This window comes from Corvus moneduloides, chromosome Z (assembly GCF_009650955.1).
Source record: "Corvus moneduloides isolate bCorMon1 chromosome Z, bCorMon1.pri, whole genome shotgun sequence".
In the NCBI taxonomy this organism is placed as follows: Eukaryota; Metazoa; Chordata; class Aves; order Passeriformes; family Corvidae; genus Corvus; species Corvus moneduloides.
In genome coordinates, this window is record NC_045511.1 from 65,810,287 (window position 1) to 65,830,536 (window position 20,250).

Sequence of the window (20,250 nt, forward strand, 5' to 3'; positions counted from 1 at the left end):
TCTGACCCAAACCATTCTGTAATTCAAAGCAGCCATCTGGTGACTGCATAGTGACAAGAGCCCATTGGCAATGTCCCTGAACTACCTGGAGAACAGCATCTGAGCAACTGCAACCCTTTCAAAGACCATCAATGGGACTCACCAGCATTAACAGCTCTACTGATCACTTATATTGACAGCTGTTCCTTTTCACTAGCTGAAAATAAAAAGGTGTGGATTTGGTGAAGACCTTTCCACAAAGGTCACTGCTGAATTCACAGTTTGTCAACATCACATGCATGTAGAAAGATAGTGTAAACCTGTAGAAAGATGGCAGATGAGAGAAAACTAAGGATTTTCTAGATTTTAGGTCTTTGGCTGAACCACAGAGCAAAGTTAACATAAATTGGAACTCATTGTTCCACTCTGTGATGTCTTGGCCCCTGAATGATGATGACATACTTCTCTGGTGCAATTCTTGAAAAAGCTGGAACTCACCAGACTTCCTGATCCACCCAGACAGGACTGGAGAGTAGCCAAATTAAAAAAACCAACCAAAACAAAACCCAGACCCCGAACTGGTGCTGCTCAATCTCAACTTCACCAGTGTCTGTCCCACAGGTAGACATAAACCTCCAGCAATTGCTAGCAAACAGGTGAGACAGAGTCTTAGTGTTTCACAAATACTCTCCAATGCAAAGCATACAGTTTGCATAATATATTAAAACAACAGTGTAACCAAAGTAACAGACTACACCTGGAGGTTCTTAAAATTAAATTCATCTTGTAAGTCAAATTCTGAAATGTTTCTCAGGGCAGAGCTCATCGTGAGCTCGGAGATTTGGGTTATTAGTTGGGCCAAGATGAGGTATCAGAAAAGGAAGATAAAACAGCCATTTCTTTTCTCCTTCTAACATAGGTTAGATCTGTGGCTGAACACTGCTGGTTCTATAATTAAAATTATATGAATGCTTATAATGCATAAAGCAGGTTCTGCAGTTTCATTGTAAATTCTGCTCAACAACACAGATCTTTGAAATATGTAATTTAAAAGCAGGCACAATGGGTATTTTGTTAATAGGTATATAATATGAAAATTTAAACAGAGAACAACAACTTAAAAATGAAAGAGAACGAGAACAGCTTTAAAGATCACCTATTAACTGAAAATCAGAAACTTCATAATAAAAAACCTGATTTTAAGAGTATGTTTTACATGCCTACTGGATGAAGTTCTCCAAAGTTACTTACTATTAGAGGGGAGGAAGAAAGAGTAATCCTTAACAACCTTACAATGCCTTCCAGCAGATTGAATTTGTCTTCTGCAAGAGTTGCATATGCAATTAGACAGCAAGGAAAGATGAAAGTAAGTACATAAATAAAAAGAGAGTACAAGAACTATCCCCAAAGACAGAAATATTCACACTTAAAGGTACACAGATGGCAGACTCATAAAAAAAATACTAAAAACTTTTACTTAACAGGTAAAATATACAGTCTTGGTTACATCTGACACTGACAAAGAAAATTCACAAATTGCTCTTTTCTGAGCCTAAGATGAAACTTCTCTAGCTACAACTGAAAACAAGCAACTAAAAAGCTCTAGAAGAGAAAAATGTTAACAATTACCTACCACTCTCCTTCACTCCCACACACAAGCACAAAGTTTTGGGCAATGATCCAGATCGTGAACTAGCAAATATGGGAATCTCGCTTAGATCTCCTGTTCTTACTGCCAGTGGAACTGCCTGTTTTTCTTCTGAGTTTCTAATTAGCCCTTAACGCACCAGAGCTCCACTTTGTTAGTCACTGTTTACAGCAGTGGTCGATCTGAACTGCTGCCGTTTCCTTGTTGGCTCAGGTAGGCTGTACACCCTCTAGCACACGCCCACTTTGGGGTCTGCCACATTAAGACTCTGTATCAGCTAAAGCAATAAAGATCCTATGAAAGACGGTTGAAATTTAACAACAATTTTCTTACAAAGGATGGTGTGGGAACAAAGAAAAAATCTAGAAGAGGAAATAGTTGACTTCATTATGCTGTCAGCTTTACAAAGTAAAATGGGCAAGAGCTCAATTTTTATTTTTTTCCCAGGTCATGTATGATATTTATTCAGTGAAGATTTTTCTCTGCTTTTCTGTTTTGCTGTTTCTCCTTCAGGAAGAGACATGAGCACCAATAAAAATTAATTTTCTAATCCTGGCCATGCAAAGAAACCAAAAACTTATGATTTGGTCCTGATGAACAATGCTTTTATGCAGTTTTTAAGCTGTGTATGGGTAATATGGAATACCTATGATATAACATTCGAGAAGACAACGTGTATGCATTGTTGACTGGTTGGCTCTTGCAATGAAAGTGGTTTTAGGTGTGAGATTTTATATGATAGTTTAGTGGTACCTCCTGGAAAGCAGAAAGTATAAATCAATTTCATCTGTCATCCTATTACAGACTTAGACTGGTCATGATAGTTTATACATGCCATAGAAAATCTGTAATTAATATCTCATTTGATGCTAATTAATTATGCTAACAGAAGACAAATATGTGTGTAAACATCAGAATTATTTTGTTGTACCCGTTGCCTTAAAATATACCAGCACACAGCAATATATACCCAAAGTTTCATTCTGAATGGATTAACCTCAATTTATCTAACGACAATTTTGTTTGGCTCATAACACTCTCTGCTTGAAGTATTAAAGCTCACATTAGTGCCTTATTATTTTCTTTCATCTGAGATGTCTGAAGAAATGCATTTTAACAAATGTGCCCCTGTAAGCCTCCAGGACACCATACAGGTCTATATTCCATCCATTGCAAAACACTGTAGTTAGGGCATAGCTTTTTTTTTTTTTTTTTTTTGGTGCTAAACTGTTTAAAAGTTTTCCAAAAGTTACATTCTCTACAATAACAATGATAATGGCAATTTCAAAACCATTAATGATTGTATGTGCCATCCTCCCTTTAAACTGTGATTTGAAAGTAATAGAATAATGTTAGTTTACTCTTTTAGGTTTTTGTTTTGTCTGCACTGTTCCACCAATTCACAACAGTGATTATGAAATAAGTGCAAGGACTTAACATCCCAGCTCGTGTATTATCTGAGCATCCAAAAGGCTTCACCAAGAAAATGCTACTGTAATACTGATAATTTTGCAAAACCTGTAGCAAGTTTAATAGTTCTTCTGCTTTGTTCACTTTTTTACTAAGAAACAATTATTGATACTAAGTGGAAAAAGTCAGACACTAATAACATAATAAATAATATTAAAATAAAGACCATGTACATTTTATTTGAGGGAAATTTTTCTTTTTGCTCCTATAAGGCAGGTTTTATTTTTTTTATCAAGGTCAAGGTTGGTATTTTTATCAACCAGCAAAAAATGTGGCTGTCAACTTCAAATAAATTCATAATATATTCACAAAAGGGTCTTTAATACTGAGTACATGAAAAGCCAGAGGAGGAGACAAGGCAAATGGGACAGAACTGGATAATATGTGTTAATATATTGGCCCCTCATTTCCTAAGAACACAGATCTGTGGAGCTTCACTGTGACTTTCCTGCTACGGAAAACATGAGAATTTTTTTTTTTTCAGTCACGTCTTAAAACAAAATTTTTTTCTTTAGAGCTAAGTTGAACTAGAAAAAGTAGGATCACATAGTAGGACAATAAGCCCAAAAAAAAATAGGCCCAATTTCAAGCACATGAGGAGGTCCTGCTATTTCTAGAACAGGGAATTTTGATTCAACTTCAGCAGGAGCCAAAGCAGTATCTAAGATATATTTGAAAGCTGGATCTTTCGCTCACGCTCTTAAAAATAAGAATGTTCACATAATTTGGCATATATTAAAAACTATTGTAAAAATAATATATTTTTGTATCTTCTGGTTGTCCTTGCATGTACAAATTTCATTATTACATATTACACTCTCACAAACATATATGGATTATGCAAGACATTTTATATCGTAAATTACAAACTAAAATAGCTGGAAAATTTCAAGCTTGGAGAAATGTTACATTTTACTCAATGTTCTAAATATGAGGTCTTGATACTATTATCTTTGTAAGGCTCAGATCAAGTGACAACTGAAATAATATATGCTCTTATCCAGTTTACTTGACTTTAGGGAAAAATACTAATATTGAGTCCAGGTGTGCTGACTCTCTTATAAAAGATCTCCATTACTACCAAATCTCAGAAAACTGTGATTCATCATGTGCAAGTATAATTCTACAAAACTCATGAGCAAAGGTATTAGGGACTTTTTGTATGAACTTGGCCCAAGAGCTGGTTAGGCCTGGGCCAATTTTCTGTAACTGCATTTCTGATGGCAAACACTTAGTATAATTGTGTTATCAGATAAGCACATTCACAGACTATATTTTTCCTACTGCTACAGACAACAGTAAAGTCTGGCATAGGTTTCTCAAATCAAATTTACAAAAAAGTCAAGTCAGAATAGAAAAAAGGACAACTACACAGACTTGTGCTCATGAACTGTAATTTTTAATGACCATAAAACCTGAAAATGGCAAAAGGTATAAAATACAACATTAAATATTGCTTTCTTGCTGGTTTTCACTTCGTCTTTGGAAATGAAAACTGTTTGGAACAATGAATACGAAATATTCATACACAGGACCTGGTGGACATAAACATGTTTCTTATTTGCATCTACATTTTCCTTTGGTAAGCTTAGCCTTTCCTTGACTATACAAAAAAAAGAGAATCTCATCATAAATTGCAGCCTAGGCTTCCCCATGCACATAGATGTCTGAAGTCTGGAGGGACATAAGATCTTAAAAAATTATTTTAAAATGCTTTTCCGAGCTTTTCTGCTCAGAGTTTGAAGTCTATTTCAAGCCCAGCAGCCATCTTCCAGAGAAAAAGCAAATATCCCATTACTCATGTAACAGAGATTATTACACCTGAGTTCAGCAATTGCACAGATATGTAAGTGCTGTATAATACTAGTCTTAAACAACTGTAATAGAAGATAGATGGTTATATTTTAAACCCTTTTTGAGTATTCAGTCTGAGTTAGCTTCCTAGCTGTAAATAACATCTGTCTCAACTGTAACAACAGTATTCTGCTCGCACGACCAACTGTTCTCTAAAGACACGGTTTCTACAGCTGCCTACCAGCTGATAAAGTGTACACTTGTATTATGGGGCCTATCTTTCCTGCATTTGTAATTTTTCACAGAGATATGGTTGGGTGGCAACCTCCTATTTAAGTGGCTACTATCACCTTGATTGTATGGCAGGCAGACCACTCCAGAAAGGGTAATCAATAACAACTAAAAGTAAGTCACTGTGAATAACCAAAGGCACCAGTACCCTCTGAAAAGTAGTTAAGAGGGCATTTTCTTGCTATTTCTTCTCTACTTCCTAAAAGTTAAAAATATTTTAGGCACAAAATGTTGCAATTTTTGCAGAGTATGCCAGAGGAAAGGGTTTTTACTCTTTGTGATGGACACTATGATGCCAAATGCAGTAAAAGCATCATACTGAATAACCTCACCTTTGAAAAATGAGGAGATACTTACAGGAATCTCTAACAAAAATATCAACTAATACCCTATGGCACAATCTAGACATATGATGTTGCTTTCTTCTTCAGCTTATTCCTGTAACTGATTTACAAGCCACTTCTGGTACAGGAGGAAGCAATATTCACACAGTTCCCTGTCAGAATTAGACACATCTTAAGGGCATGCACACGGCTTTGGACAGACAAACATGACTTTGCACATTGTTTGCTTTCCTTTTTATTATTTTTGCACTTGAATAAAACATGATGGCTTGCAATCCAAGCCTAGTCCATAACAAAAGCTGCAGCAGCGTTTCTCCTTTCATGCAGTTGTCTGTCTTTGGCCTCCAGATACATTCTAGCTCATATGGTCTACAGCACAGCTTACTCCCAGATACCATTCAACAGGCTGTGTAAATGCAGACAGGCTTTGATATAGCTGATCTTAAATGCAGTAATTACCAATGCCAGAATGTGAGATGCAAATCAGCTGATATTGGTTTGAATTATACACAGTGACCAGGCAAAGAGTATACTGCCTAAGTTTGTCGTTTGCTCAAATGTGGTTGTAAAACTTTTTAGAAGTACTGCACTGACATAGATTTAATCCAAATTTGACTGCTCACTGGAAACACCTTAGCAAAGGCAAATGAATTATCTTTAGCATAGACAAAAAGATAACTTCTCAGGGATTAGGAAGTTACCTCTATCAATTTAGAGCTATTTACAATAGACTGGATCCATCCCTATCCTTTAATATTCTTGACTTTGTGGTAGATTTAGAAGGTCACTATTCTTGCAGTTTACATCTCTCCCTTGGAGTGGAGGAGTACCTGTAAAAATGTCCCAGAAGATGAGACACAGGACAACGTACCTAGGGAAAGAGCCATCTGAGGATTTTAATAGCTACTTAGTCATTCACATGCTGTGAGCACTTGTAATTGATACAGCAGGAATGAAACCTTCTTATCTTTTCTGCTCCCTCAAACTGCTTTCATTTCAAACAGTGGGCAGGTGCGAAGTAAAACATCTATGTGCAGAAGCTGCCGTGGGGACTGGTCTTCATGAGTAGCATATGAAGTTGCAGAGCACCCTGTCTTCTCTCTCTTCTCTTCACCTGCATTAGAGCCATGTACAGTCTATTCCTTATGCTGAATACAAATCCAGAAGACACCAAGACAATGATGCTACAACAAGCTAGGAGATAACAGCTTGCAGTAAAGAGATGGGGCTCTTCATCTGTCTAAAGTAATAATGCCTAAAGCTGTGAAGTATGAGCTGGATGAGCAGACAGTGAGTTGGACTGAGAACTTCCTGAACAGTTGGTGATGATCAGTGGAAAGAAGTCTAGCTGGAGGCTATGAAGCAGCAGTAAAACTCAGGGGTCAATACTGGATCCAATCCTGATTAACATCTTTGTTAACAATCTGGATGACAGCACAGAGTGTACCCTCAGCAAGTTTACTGATGACACAGAAGTGGGAGGAGAGTGAAGCATGACCCTCTTGATGCACCAGAGGATCATGATGCCATTCAGATAGAACTCAATGGGCTAGAGAAATGGACTGATGGAAACCTTTTGAAATTCAACAGGTGCAAAGCCTTGCACCAGGACCATCACCATGCACCTATATATGCTGGAAGGCACTGACCTGGAAAACAGCTTTGCAGGAAAGCATCAGAGGTCCTAGAGTGTGGAGATCTGTTAATCCATTGCTTTTCCTATTTCACATGTTCCCCCTGTTCCCTGCCCTAGCCCTGGACACTCCCTCGGTTTCTCCCTATTTGCTCCCGTACCCCAACCCCGCCCAGGGACCGCCCCTGACAAAAGCACCCCTCACCCAGACCTCCTTGTGTCTCTACCTCTGATCAGCGGGGGGGAAAGGTGGGATTAAAGCCATCTCAAACGCTCAGGAGAGACTCTTCTCTACCTTCTTTACCACCACTGCCTTGTAACACTGCTGGCTGCCAGAGCCAGATCGTGGGGCTGTCTGAAATGGACTCTGGGATGAGACGGCTCGCATGCCCTAGGAAACCCTCGCTGAGCTCTCAGGCAGCAGCAGCCTGCTAGGCAGAGTCCAGCGGTTACAACACTAGGGGACCATGACTGCATTGGTACCAGGAGACTATGACTTCCGCAAAGTTGAACATGAGCCAGCAATAATGCCCTTGTTGCAAAAAAGCCGGATGTTATGCCAGAGTACACTGGGCAGAGTATTGCCATCAGGCTGAAGGAGATGATCCTTGCCATCCACTCAATGGTGGTGAGACATGCCTAAGTTCTGTGTCCAAGTCTGGGTTCCTCAGTCCAAGAGAGACATGGACATACTGGAGAGAGACCAGCCAAGGGTGACTAAGGTGATGAAGGGACCAGAGCATCTCTCCAGTAGGGAAAGACTGAGACAGCTGGGACTGTTCAGCCTGGAGAAGGGAAGGCTTGGGGGGGATCTTATCAATTTATACAAATTTCTAAAAGGATAAAGAAGATAGAGCCAGGCTTTTCTCAGTGATGTACAGTGACAGCACTAGAGGCAATGGGCCTGCCCTGAAACTTGGGAGATTGCATGTCAAACATTTTTTTTCCTATGAGGGTGACTGAGCCCTAGCACAGATTGCCCAAAGAACTTGTGGAGTCTGCCTCCTTGGAGGCCTTCAAAATCTAACTGGATGTGATCATAGGCACCTAGCTCTAAATAGCCCTGCTTGAGCAGAAAGGCCAAACAAGATAACTTCCAGTGGTTCTTTCCAACCTCAACTATTGTGTAATTCTGTGAAAGAATTGAGCAGATACTTTGCTCAGTTTATAATCTATCCCTGTAAACCAGAAATGGGAGATAAATGCTGTGGGCAATTGTAAAGAAACACATGTTGTAGTCAGCTGAAAAAATCGAACGAAAGATGAAAAAAATATAGTGATATTCCTGTATACTCCAGTATTTCTTTCCTATATCCAGATCAAACATTTTGCAAACAAAACCAGTATCCAGGAACAATGCTAGTCAGCCTTACCTCCGTGCTTGGTAATATCACGCAACAGATTCTCCTGAAAGCTATATTGAAGCACATGGAATACAGATAGGTGATTAAAGACAGCCAACATGACTTCACCTAGGGCAGATTGTGCTGGACTCATCTAGTGGCCTTCTACAATGGAGTGACTGCATCAGTGGACATGGGAAGAGCAACTGGTGTTACCCACCTAAATTTCTGTATGGTACCCCACAACTTTCTTATGTCTAATTTGGAGAGACACATATTTAATGGATGGAGTCTTAGCTGGAGGAGGAACTAGCTTGATAGCTTCACTGCTTGATCTGCAGTGAATGCGCAATGCCCAGCATGGAAGTAAGTACTGAGTGCTTTTTCTCAAGGGCAAGTAGAGGGAGCAATACTACTTAATAGCTTCATTAATGACATGCGTGGTGGGGGACTGGATGCACCATCAAGCTGAGTGCTTCAGTTGATTCACTTGATGGAAGGGATCTGTCCAGAGGGAAGGGACCCTGACAGACTTGAGAACTGGGCTCATATGAACCTGATGGAGTTCAACAAGGCCAAGCACAAGGCATTGAACGTGTTCAGGGCAACGCCCAAGACCCGTACAGATGGAGAGATGAATGAATTGAGAGCAGTTGTTCAGAGAAGGAATTGAGGGTACTGATGAATGCAAAGCTGGACATGACCCAGCAATGTGTGCTAAGGCCTAGAAAGTCAAATGTGTCCTGGGCTGCATCCAAAGCAGCATGGGCAGCAGGGCGAGGAAGGGGATTCTGCCCCTCTGCTCTGCTCTGCTGAGACACCACCTGCAGTGCTGCATCCAGCTCTGGGGTCCCAGCACGGGAAGGAAATAGACCCCTTGGAGTGAGTCCAGAGGAGAGCTGAAGTATCTCTCCTGCGAAGATGGGCTGAGAGTTGGATTTGTTCAGCCTGGAGAAGAGAAGGCTCTGGGAAGACCCAATAGCAGCCTTCCAGTACCTAAAGGGGACTTGCAGGAACTAAGGGGAGGGGCTCTTTACAGGAGCCTGTAGTGACACAACAAGGGAGAAAGACTTTGAAGTGAAAGAGGATAGGTTTAGATTAGCTAGTAAGAAGAAATTCTTCACTATGAAGGTGGTAACACATTGGAACAGGTTGCCCAGAGAAGCTGTGGATGCCCCATCACTGGAAATGTTCAAGGCCAGGTTTGTTGGGGCTCTGAAAAACCTGATTTGGTGAAAGATGTCTGTGCCAGTAACAGGGAGTTTGGAACTACATCATCATTGAAGGTCCCTTCCAATGCAAACCTTTTTAGAGATCTAATATGAAAACCTGATCTTTATATCCTGTACACATGAACTCCATGTAATTGTCCCAAGGATTTAAAAGAATAATCTCATTTATTTTTATGGAAGTCTTAGAAAAATGCCCATTTACTATAAACTGTTACTAACATTGCTATACCTAACATATGAAATACATACATCTTACTTTTTAAACTGTCACATTTCATGTTCTGTGTACCAAATACAAAACCACTACCATTTCACACACGTATGCATGAATACACTAGATTTTTATATTTACTACAGAAACCTATTTTACATACATAAGACTGAGGTCCTCTCTGCAGCTTATTTTATATATTCAGAGTTTGTGAAAATAAAAAAATAATTAAAATAAATAGCTGAGTGTATACAATGGAGTCTGGTCAATGCTTTAAAGTAATTAACATCTTATTATAGCCATATAACTAGGGCTTTATTGAAATTCAATCCAAAGATGACAGCCTCAGGCCCATAAAGGGGTTGCATTGAACAGAAATCTATTATCATAGTATATAGGAAATTATCTGTTCTGCCACTAAGATAATTTTTGCACTGTACTTGACTCTTCCACAACACCCTTTGTCATTTAGGGTAAATTCTTATGGGTCTTCAGACCTGAAACTCTGTACAATATAAGATTTAAGCTGACCTTTTCCTTTAAGGTAAAAATAATTTAAATGTATTTTCATCATTAATGTAAAATGGAACTCCTGGTACAATTTGAGAATTTTGTACGAGTGTGACTTTTAATGTAAGCTTTTAAAAATTTGAAATCTTTAGCTAAATTATTCCTTTAATATTGGTAGTGTGGGTTTGTTGTTCTTTTTAATATGTCTATGCATGTAAACTCATCCTTAAGCACATCTTAAAATTAGAACAGGAAAAGCTAACTTTGTTTCACAACTGGGAAATTTCAGAGACAAGGAAATGAAATTACAAAAATGAATGTTGAAAATTTCTTATGTAATACTTGTGAAATTCAGACAACAGTTGTCTGGAGAGGCAGTTGAGGAGTATGCCTATTGGGAGGGTTTCTAATTGCAAGAGTCACATGACTGAAAGTTAAGTGATATGTTATGGACCTGTATTGCTGTTCTTGATACCCTTCTGTTTTGCAATTTGTGTGTTGAAATGTTTTGAATGTATACCATTGTTGACCAGGGCCCCAGGTAGGTGCTTAAAGCACAATTTTCTTCACTTGAAGGCAAAACAAGTAACTACTACTGCAAGACCTATGTGAAAGATAAGTCAGTAAATTGCACTAGCTAAACAAAAAAAAATAATAATAGAAAATCTCTTCTGTGTTTATTCTAACACTGAGACAAACTGACTGAAATTCAGCTTTTCTGGTCTCTGAAACATACACTGTTCAGCTGGTACATATTAGAGCCCACATTTCTAGCAATGGTGAGTTGTTTTTTCCTCAGTGGTTTACAAAATTATTTTTCAATTTACTTGATTCCTGGGTATAAATACCGTGATTAGAAAGTAGACACACTTAAATTGCACAATCCAGATATCTTCTAATTACTATCTCGAATTAAACTCAGCAAGGATGATATGGCTTTCTGTGTCCCATGCTGACTTCCAGCTGCCTAACTTGAGGGACACTAAAATTTTTTCCTTCACTTTTACATATTAAATGAACATTATTATTCATAAAACCTATCCTATTAAAACAGAAGGAACTACTCACATACATGCATTAAAAACATATGTGCAAGTCTTTGCAGGATTAAAAAAGGCAGGAAGCAACAGGTTGGGGCAACAGACACCAGATGAGTGGAAGGAAGAATTAAGTGATAGGAAAACATGGTTACGTGGGCAGGTTGCATACAAGAGTTTCAAGGCATTTGAAGGCCTGCTTTTAAAGTTTGACCTAGCTCTAAACAAATGTGTTGCTTGTCATGTTCCTGAAACATCTGCAACTCCAGTGCCCATGAACTCACACTAAATTTAAATCAAAATGAGACCACTAACACATTTTGTATCATGTTATAGCTAATTTTTAACAGAACAGAGTTCGTAGGGTTGGTCAGATATCTATCATGGCTCACCAAACACACCAGGGTACACCTTATGTTAGTAGCAGGGAGGTGGCTGATGCTTAGGCACAACAGAGCCTAAAATTCTGGTGGTCCTCATAAAAACAGTATATAGTTTACATAAATCACTGGCAGGAGAAAGAGTGAGAAAAAAAGTGCAGCGTTTTGCATGCAAATTTGTAGTGAATGCAATGTAACTATAGAGGCAATGTACTAACTCCTGTAAATGATGCCTTGTTAGTAATGTCCAACTTTCACTACAAGTTGCAATTTGAAGAAGTCATGAACTCTAAAGAGAAAGAAACAAAATTTTACAGCTGTAAATTAGCCTTTTGTGTACAGTCAAGAAAGCTAACACACTGACCTATTATTCCTCTGATTTTGAAAATTACTTAAAAAAAATCCAAACACCACATAAAAAATGCTTCATGCGAATATCTACCACTCTTCTGTCAGCAGAACAAACTGCATTGGAATCATGTAAAAATGTCCTGCTCCTTTTGAAGAAAGGGAAAGAAAATACCCTTCTAGAAAGTATCTACTGTACTGATAAAAGAGAATAAAGTGTAAGTGTAAAAGAGACTATCCATGCTCACAAAATAAAAAGGCAAACTGTTAAATCAGAATCATATTCAGAATATGTTTATAATACATTTCAACATTTAACTTGCTATGAAAAATACCGAATATCTCACTATTGATTCAAAAGAAAAAGAAATGAAAAAAAATTATAACAGTAATTTAATTTCACAACAGTTCTTACTAGCAAAACTTTTGTAAACCTTTGTGAAATGAAGCTGAACTAATTGTTATGAGTCCACCACTTTGTAAGGCTTTAGTCATAGAGATGAACAGTGACCATCACCACAGCTAGGGAAAGCTGCCAAAAAGCTGACCCTAAAAATAGGAAGTAAGAAAATAACTCAAACCCTGTAAATATCAGCTAGTTATGATTTCTGTTCAAGCAAGTCTCCAAATGATCAGGAATTGTGGTAGGATCCTCTCATGAGCTGCTCATCTGATGGCCTCCAAATACAGTGTCTCACTCTTGTGAATATTCCACCATAAACTTAAAATAAATTCCCAAAGGATACAGAAAGGTACGCTTATGCATATTCTGCCATGAGAAAGGCACATCACAGAGGAGCTAATTTTATCCTCCCTGACTGCAAACCCCATGTCTTCCAACAAATTGCTGAGGAGGTGGAGTTTCTCTGCATACTTTTCTCTCTGACACAGAGACTTATCCTCAGTTTATATTGCCATTATCCTATTTGTTCTTTTATGTGTCAGCAAACTCGGGTACCTGGTACTTAGATCAACACCCTGGAAACACAGTTTTTGTCTCAGATGACAACACTCTTGAAAAGGAGGCCTGTTTTTTCCTTTAACCTAACAATATCAAAATAATTGTCTTGGTTTCTTACTGTCACCACAGAGCACAGTCCAACTAAGAGTCAGTACTTCCCTGGGAAAAGACACCAAAGTCTATCAGACAGCAAGTTTAGTCTCAAGAGTATGGTGTTCCAACAGCTGAACTCTAATTTATTTGGTTCAGGGAGGGAATGTGGGAGGTAGAGATATTTTCAGTCATCGGGGGATTTTCCTTTTCATAGATGAAAGAATGGAAAAAAAAAAAAAAAATCCCAGGGATGTATGTCATTGCAGTATTGATGCCCTACATAAACTCATCATTTCCCAGGAGTGCTAATTTAGAGGGATCACGTAATTTTGCCACTTCTTGTGAAGGGGAACCCCAATCTCCTGCCCCGTCGACACTGAGCAGACCCTCCAAAGAATTCGGGACTTCTTCGGACAGAACAGATGGGGAACAAATGGGGTGAGACTGGACGTCACCTCCTTGCCAGAGGACACGGACCCACAGCCGGTTTCGTCGGAGTACGCTTCATCAGGGCAAACCTTACAGCAGAAGTGCAGCCCGGGTCTGCAACTCCCGCAGGCGCAGCGGGCGGCGGGCAGCGATGCCCGTCGAAGGCTGGCTGCCCGGCTATCGGGAGCTCTCAGATGGCTCTCCGCCCCGGGGGTCTCCAGGGGAGGAGCCGTGCCGCCCTGCTCCCGCCGCCCGCGCGCTTCCCTTGGCCGGGATAAGACTGGCGAGGGATAGTTGCCGGGTACGAGGAAAGGTGCTTGCTTACCTGTTGATTTTCAGGGCGAACGCCCTCCTGTCTGCGGCAGGTAACGTCGCCATACGGGCGAGCAGCCGCGGGTGGCGGCTGCCGAGGACCGAGGCTGGCTGTACGCACGAAGGGCGGCTTTATTTCATTTATTTATTTTTCTTAATTGCATGCTCCGGGCTAAAAACCCGACGATCCACTGACAGCTCTGGGTGGCAACTTCCGCATTTCACCTTCCTCACCGAAATTGGCCGGAGTGGGAGGGATCTGTCCTAGTGCACAGCAGGCTGCTCGCCCTGCCGCGTCTGGCCCACCACCAGCAGCGCCCAGCCCAGCGTCCCGGGGGCTTCCGCCGGCTGTACGCCTCGGCCGGGGCGCCCACGGGCACTGGGGGACAGCAGGAACTTCCCTTCCCTCTTGTACAGAGGCGAACCCCGAGCCCGTGGGCATTTTGGAGGAAAGCAGCGGGCGAGGCAAGCGCTTAGGCACGCACAGGAAGGGAAGGCACCGTGTCCATCTGAACGCGCACAGTTGCGCGAATCTCTGCGCATCCCTCACGACCTTTTTCTTTTGGAAACCGCAGTGCGAGTGTCAGACACCTCCCCCTCCGCCCCACCACACCCCCCACACATACACACACCCGCCGGGGGTCGAGCGCTGCTCTGCGGGGGCGGGCGAGGAAGTAGCGGGTACCGCTGCGGACCGCTGGCCACCGCCGTAGCCGGACCGGCCCCGGGTGCCGAGGATCCAGCCCGTCCTGCCAGGCAGGATCAGGCGGGGCAGGCCTGAGTAGGGCTGCTCGGAGCAGGGCAGAACCGCGCCCGCTGCCTTCAGGCATCAGAGATAGCCAGGGGCCTTCCTTCGGCCTCACCTGGAGCAGGGATGGAGCTGTTCTGGCACGGAGGGACAGCAAGTTGTAAGAGGTAAGTACATGTCAGCTCTTTACCTGGCACAGTATTTTGCCAGTACACATGTGCACTCAGGATCTATGTTTCCCGTACACCTAAACTGTATGTGTAAGAAAAACTCACAGGTACCAACACCAGATACCAGCTCAGCTTGGCACAAAGCAGGCCTCACTGGTGTTCTGTTTACCAGCACTTACAGGTCAGCTTTTAGAAAAGGCCATTTTTATTAAGTATCTCGTGGTTGTGTTACAAAATTATGTTTCCTGATGGATATTTTTCTTTCTGCCTTGATGCAGTTTTCATGGCTTCTGCGGATAAGGAGAACTCACCCTTCATTTGAAAGGGGAAACAAAAGCCAAACATGGTTTCTACAGATGAATTCTGAGGTAGTAGAGGCAATTCAGTTTTAGGTTGTCTTGTTTTTATTAAATCTGTGCTTTGATGGCAACAACATTAGGATTCACCTACTGGAAGGCAGTCATAGCCTATCTCTCCATTCCCAGTAAGCTGGAGGGAATCTAGAGGAAAACAGTGGGATATGAGGCAAGGAACAGAAGACTGTCAAACACTGAAGGCCTAAAATTTTCTACTAACAATTACCTTTTTCTTTGTAGGATTCACCATTCTTCAGAGTACTGTTAAGTATGTGTGGTCTCAAATATGAATGTTAATCTCTAGGTTAACCTCTGGCTAAGGGCCCCTAGGGAAATGTAGAGATGCTGAAGAGGTTTAAGAAAAAAGAAACAGGGGTAAACAAAAAGTCAAAAATTGAAACAAATATGGGTATCTTTTTGGAAAAAAACCCACAAGGATCTACAGCAGAACAAGACCTGAAATAGTTCAAAGAAACTCACGAAAGAAAATACTAAAACTACTATTAATAGGATGTTGTTACCTAACAAATATTTGCTTTGGGAGAATAAATTGGACACTTTATTGCATGGAACTTAACTGCCACACCCATCCTGTCTTTACGTCACCAAGATAAAGCTAAGGCCACTTACCTACATGTAACTTGAACTTAAATATCACTTAGTTACAAATCACTGATATGTAGCTGTGGTCTGACATGTATTGGTGACAAGAAAAACTTTTGAATGCCACAGATACTGGCTCTGGCAAGACACTACCTCACTGAAGCTACAAAAAAAGAGTCCAGGCTTCATTTTAGTAGCTCATGTGACATGAAATAGGACCTTCTTTGATTGCTAAGTCTTGCTATAGAAATAGAGCTAGCAGAAATGCAGATAACATACCAATGTGCACAAATACATCCATTTATTAATGATACAATTGTTTATTTTGCAGCTTCATACATTCTTGGTAAGCATGGACAAAACGATTGCTCAGAAATATTTTGCCACATGCAGGAAAAAAATGCCTGAGGAGAAACACAAAAGTAAAGTTTCCAAAACTTTATAGTTTTGGCTAGTACATATATATATATATATACACTGAGAGAGAGGGTACTGTCATGGTTTAACCCCAGCTGGCAACTATGTCTCACACTCTGAGCCAGTGGGATGGGGAAGAGAGAACTGGAAGGATAAAAGTGAGAAAACTTGTGGGTCAAGCCAAAGACAGTTTAATAGGGAAAACAAAGGCTGCGCACATAAGCAAAGCGAACCAAAGAATTCAGTCACTGCTTCCCATGGGCAGGTGGGTTGTTCAGCCATCCCCAGGAAAGCAGAGCTCCAGCATGCGTAATGTGACTCGGGAAGACAAATATCATCAGTCATAAGGCCCCCTTCTTTCTTCTTTCCCCCAGCTTTCTATGCTGAGCATGATGCCATATGATCTGGGATGCCCCTGTGGTCAGTTGGGGTCAGCTCTCCTGGCTGTGTGCCCTCACAACTCTATGTGCACCCCCAGCCTCCTCACTGGTGGTTTGGGATGAGAAGCAGAAAAAGCCTTGATGCTATGCAAGTGCAGCTCAGCAATAACAAGAACATCCCTGTGTTATCAACACTTTTTCCAGCACAAATCCAAAACACAGCACCGTACCAAGTGCCATGAAGAAAATTTATTCTACCAAAACCCAGCCAAACCAGCCAAAACCAGCACATATATTCAGCAGATATAGAACAAACACTTAGATAATTTTAAGTTCTCATCTTTTTGGATGAACTGAATTATCAGAAGCCTACTTTGGCATATGAGCAGCAAAACTCATCAAATACTCCTTTTAATCTATTATGTCAGCAGTTACATTACCTTTTTTGAAGGGGGAAAAAAAATAAGAAAAAAGTATGGACTTTTATCAAGAAAGTTTACTTGGTTTTAACTTGGAGAACTACCAGATGAGAAGTTGGTGATTTTTTTAAACTATCTTATCCAATTCAATATTGTCAGAATGAGTGCTCCAGTTTTTTGCTACACCAACACTATCGTTTGAATTCCTGCAACAAACCAACCTACTAAATACAAGGTAGTGAAATCTAAATACTCCTTTCTAACAAGAAGTAGAACAAGATCTTTCCAGTCAGGGGATTAAAAAAATTATATGAAACCAGGTTCCAGTCAAGGCATCAAAAAGTCAAAATTAAAGAAAACAATGCAATTCAGAACAGACCGTGGTTTTCCAGACCTTGCTTCTTGGATGTCAGTAGCTGGTATTAGGTGTTCTACAAGATACAGTGGAAACCATGCTGACATTCCCCATTTCCTTATCCCCATCCTTCTGTCACACATACACACATCCCAAATGGTAGTCCTAATCATTGCTTCATCACCTCAGCCCTAGAATCAGTTATAAGCTATGCTCCCCTCTAATTTCTCTTGGGCTTCAAATGCTCTCACCCTACTTTGGTCTTCCTCCTGCACCTGACTGGGAGCTGTTGGGTCCATGGCCGGTTGCATGCTGTACCTGGGCAGGCTGAAGAGCTGCAGGCCCAGCCACAGAGAACAGCTGAGTGGTGGTAACAACAGCACAGGTTCTGTATGGGTGCCTGGGCAGAACGGATACTGCTGCATACTGTTTTGAAGGAGTTTTCAGGCTGGGATTAAAGAAACTCTAGAAGAAATAATGATTGGCATGTCTACACATCACCTACCAAGGATGGTTTTTTTTTTTTAAGGCACAGATTTCCAAACATCTTTTTTGTTCTTCAGTGGCAGTGGTATCCCTGCAAGGAATGCTACTGCATGGTAGAGTATCAAGGCACCGTAAACATTGTTAAAACACAACTTCATGTCCCACCACAGTCATGGTCTGTATCCCAACAAAGCCCTGCTTAAGTGTCACCTGCTTATTTGTAGAGGATGTACCTTTGCTGGTCGACCAGCAATTGAGTTATGTCCATGGGAGTTTTCTGAGTATCTTTTATAACATTAAGTATGCATCCTTGGCAAAAAACACCAGTGGTATGTAACTTCAGCAATGAATAAATGTGATTTGATTACCCCATAAGAATATCTGGAGGTTCACACCAAGACTGTGATGATCTCAGTTTGCAATTCGTGCCAGGAGCACCCAGTGCCTGTTAATATTTACTCATATTCCACCTTCCTACCACATCACTGACTAGAAGAGTGTAATGTAGCCAGCGCAGCTAGATACTCCTTCCTTAAAGGAAGCTGACATGCCATCAAGTTCAGTGCTTTTGCTGGCACAGATCTCAACTGTATCCAGCAAAATCTAAGTGATGTAGTCAAAACTGTTTCTAAACAAAAAATGTTACATGCAACTTAGTAGGCTAAATCTCAGAAAAAATAAATGTAATTTTTTATTCCTATTAATGTTTTAAATAGATTGGCAATGAAATACTGAACTCCCTTAAAAAAATAAATTTAAAGAAGTCACTCCTAGGTCTGAGTTTCATTTTTGTGTTTGTGAAACAGAAGAAAGGGAACTTAGATCACTCTGCAGCCTTTTTTTTTTTTTTTTAATAGAACACTTGAGTCTAAAGAAGAAAAACAGTCTATGTGAAAGCATATCTTCTTTCTCCACTTGTCTGTGCAAATTCTTCTGGAGGAACACAAATGCTACTGGCCAGATTCACATCAGAGTTTCTCAAGTAGAAATGTTTCTTTGTTCACCTTCACAGTGAACAAAACTCTAGCAGAGACAACACTCACAAAATTTTCCCTTACTGATATCATCTTCTTACATACAATGAGGCAACTTGCTAGATGAGGTCTGACATTTAAATCCTGACAGTAAACCATACCGTTTTTCTAATGTTCTTAGTTTCAGTAAGTTTCACCTTATAACAGCATATTGAGAACATAAGCCATAAAAAGTAGCAGTGTTAAAAAGCAGGTGCATTGGCTGAAGTAAGATCTTCCTTCTCTTAAATGACACATGAATAATCTACATTCTTCAAAGAAAAATAAAGTCTTGTTGTCAGGAGGAACTGCCAATGCAAGTACAAATGAGAAAATAAAAATAGTATAATATAGGAATAGTTAAACAGATAACAGACAAGAAAGAAGTAAATGTACCCTGGGGAATATGCAAATCATACTGACTGAAGTTATGCATCTGTCTACCAGCTTATATTTTGAGATCATAAAACTGAACTTAATACCTGTTTCCTTACTGTTTTGCAGGTTAACTGGTATCATTGTATGAATTTGCAATTCCTTTCTCTGAGGTGCTGAACTATATTGTGCTATACTGGCTAGTAGTACCATATGGGAACTTCCTTCTCACAGGGCTATTAGGCTTTAAAGCTCATATTCCACATAATATTGAAATGCCAATGATTTTCTTCTGCTGTTTTGCTCAGATCATGCTCCTCTTGCTACTGTACCAGGAAACAGCAAGTCGCAGTATTGCTCTTCTTATTTTCCTGTTATAGCCTTCTTTCCCAATCCTCCCCTAAAGCCTTAAACACTTTAGTCAAACATTAAAATCAGTCTTTGGTCCATCATTAAAACGACTTTGCTTGCACTGAGATCTTCAGTATTTGGGAAGAGACTACGTTATTTCAAGCGCAGCCAACTAAAGCAATAATTAGATACAACTTCCTGGTACCCAGCAGCACTTCACTGTTTTCTGATGTTGTATATCTTGTCTACAAATACCTTAGAATAAAACACTTCAACTCTGCCACCCAGATTTAAGTTTGTGATGCTCATTTAGCTGCCACCACAATAAACTATGCAGGTTTTACATCTATCTTTACAAAGTAGACTTTATTACATGGGTCAGCAGAAATGAAAGGACAGCTAACACTTACAGCAAAATTGTAGTATTTGAATATAAACTTTAAAGAAACCAGAAGAAAACCCAGAAACCATAGTATTTATTTTAGGTAATTTTGTTCAAAAGGAAAAATAATGAGCAGTGTTATGTGAGCTGATGAAAAGCAGAACCACTTAAAGAACCACA

The 20,250-nt window shown here is 40.3% G+C and overlaps 1 protein-coding gene across 3 annotated transcripts in view; it reads right to left on the reverse strand.

The window, feature by feature from the left end:
• Positions 1 to 14,518, reverse strand: part of DOCK8 (dedicator of cytokinesis 8) — a 91,651-nt gene extending 77,133 nt beyond the window's left edge. Inside the window, exon 1 of one of the 3 annotated variants that reach the window (XM_032096208.1) lies at positions 14,029 to 14,518. In XM_032096208.1, the coding sequence (XP_031952099.1) occupies positions 14,029 to 14,081 (53 nt within the window). In that variant the 5' untranslated portion in view covers positions 14,082 to 14,518. Of the gene's footprint in view, positions 1 to 1,608; positions 1,803 to 14,028 lie in introns of those variants that run through there. The other 2 variants (XM_032096209.1, XM_032096212.1) reach the window with 2 other exon arrangements.
• Between the last annotated feature and the right edge of the window lie 5,732 nt (positions 14,519 to 20,250).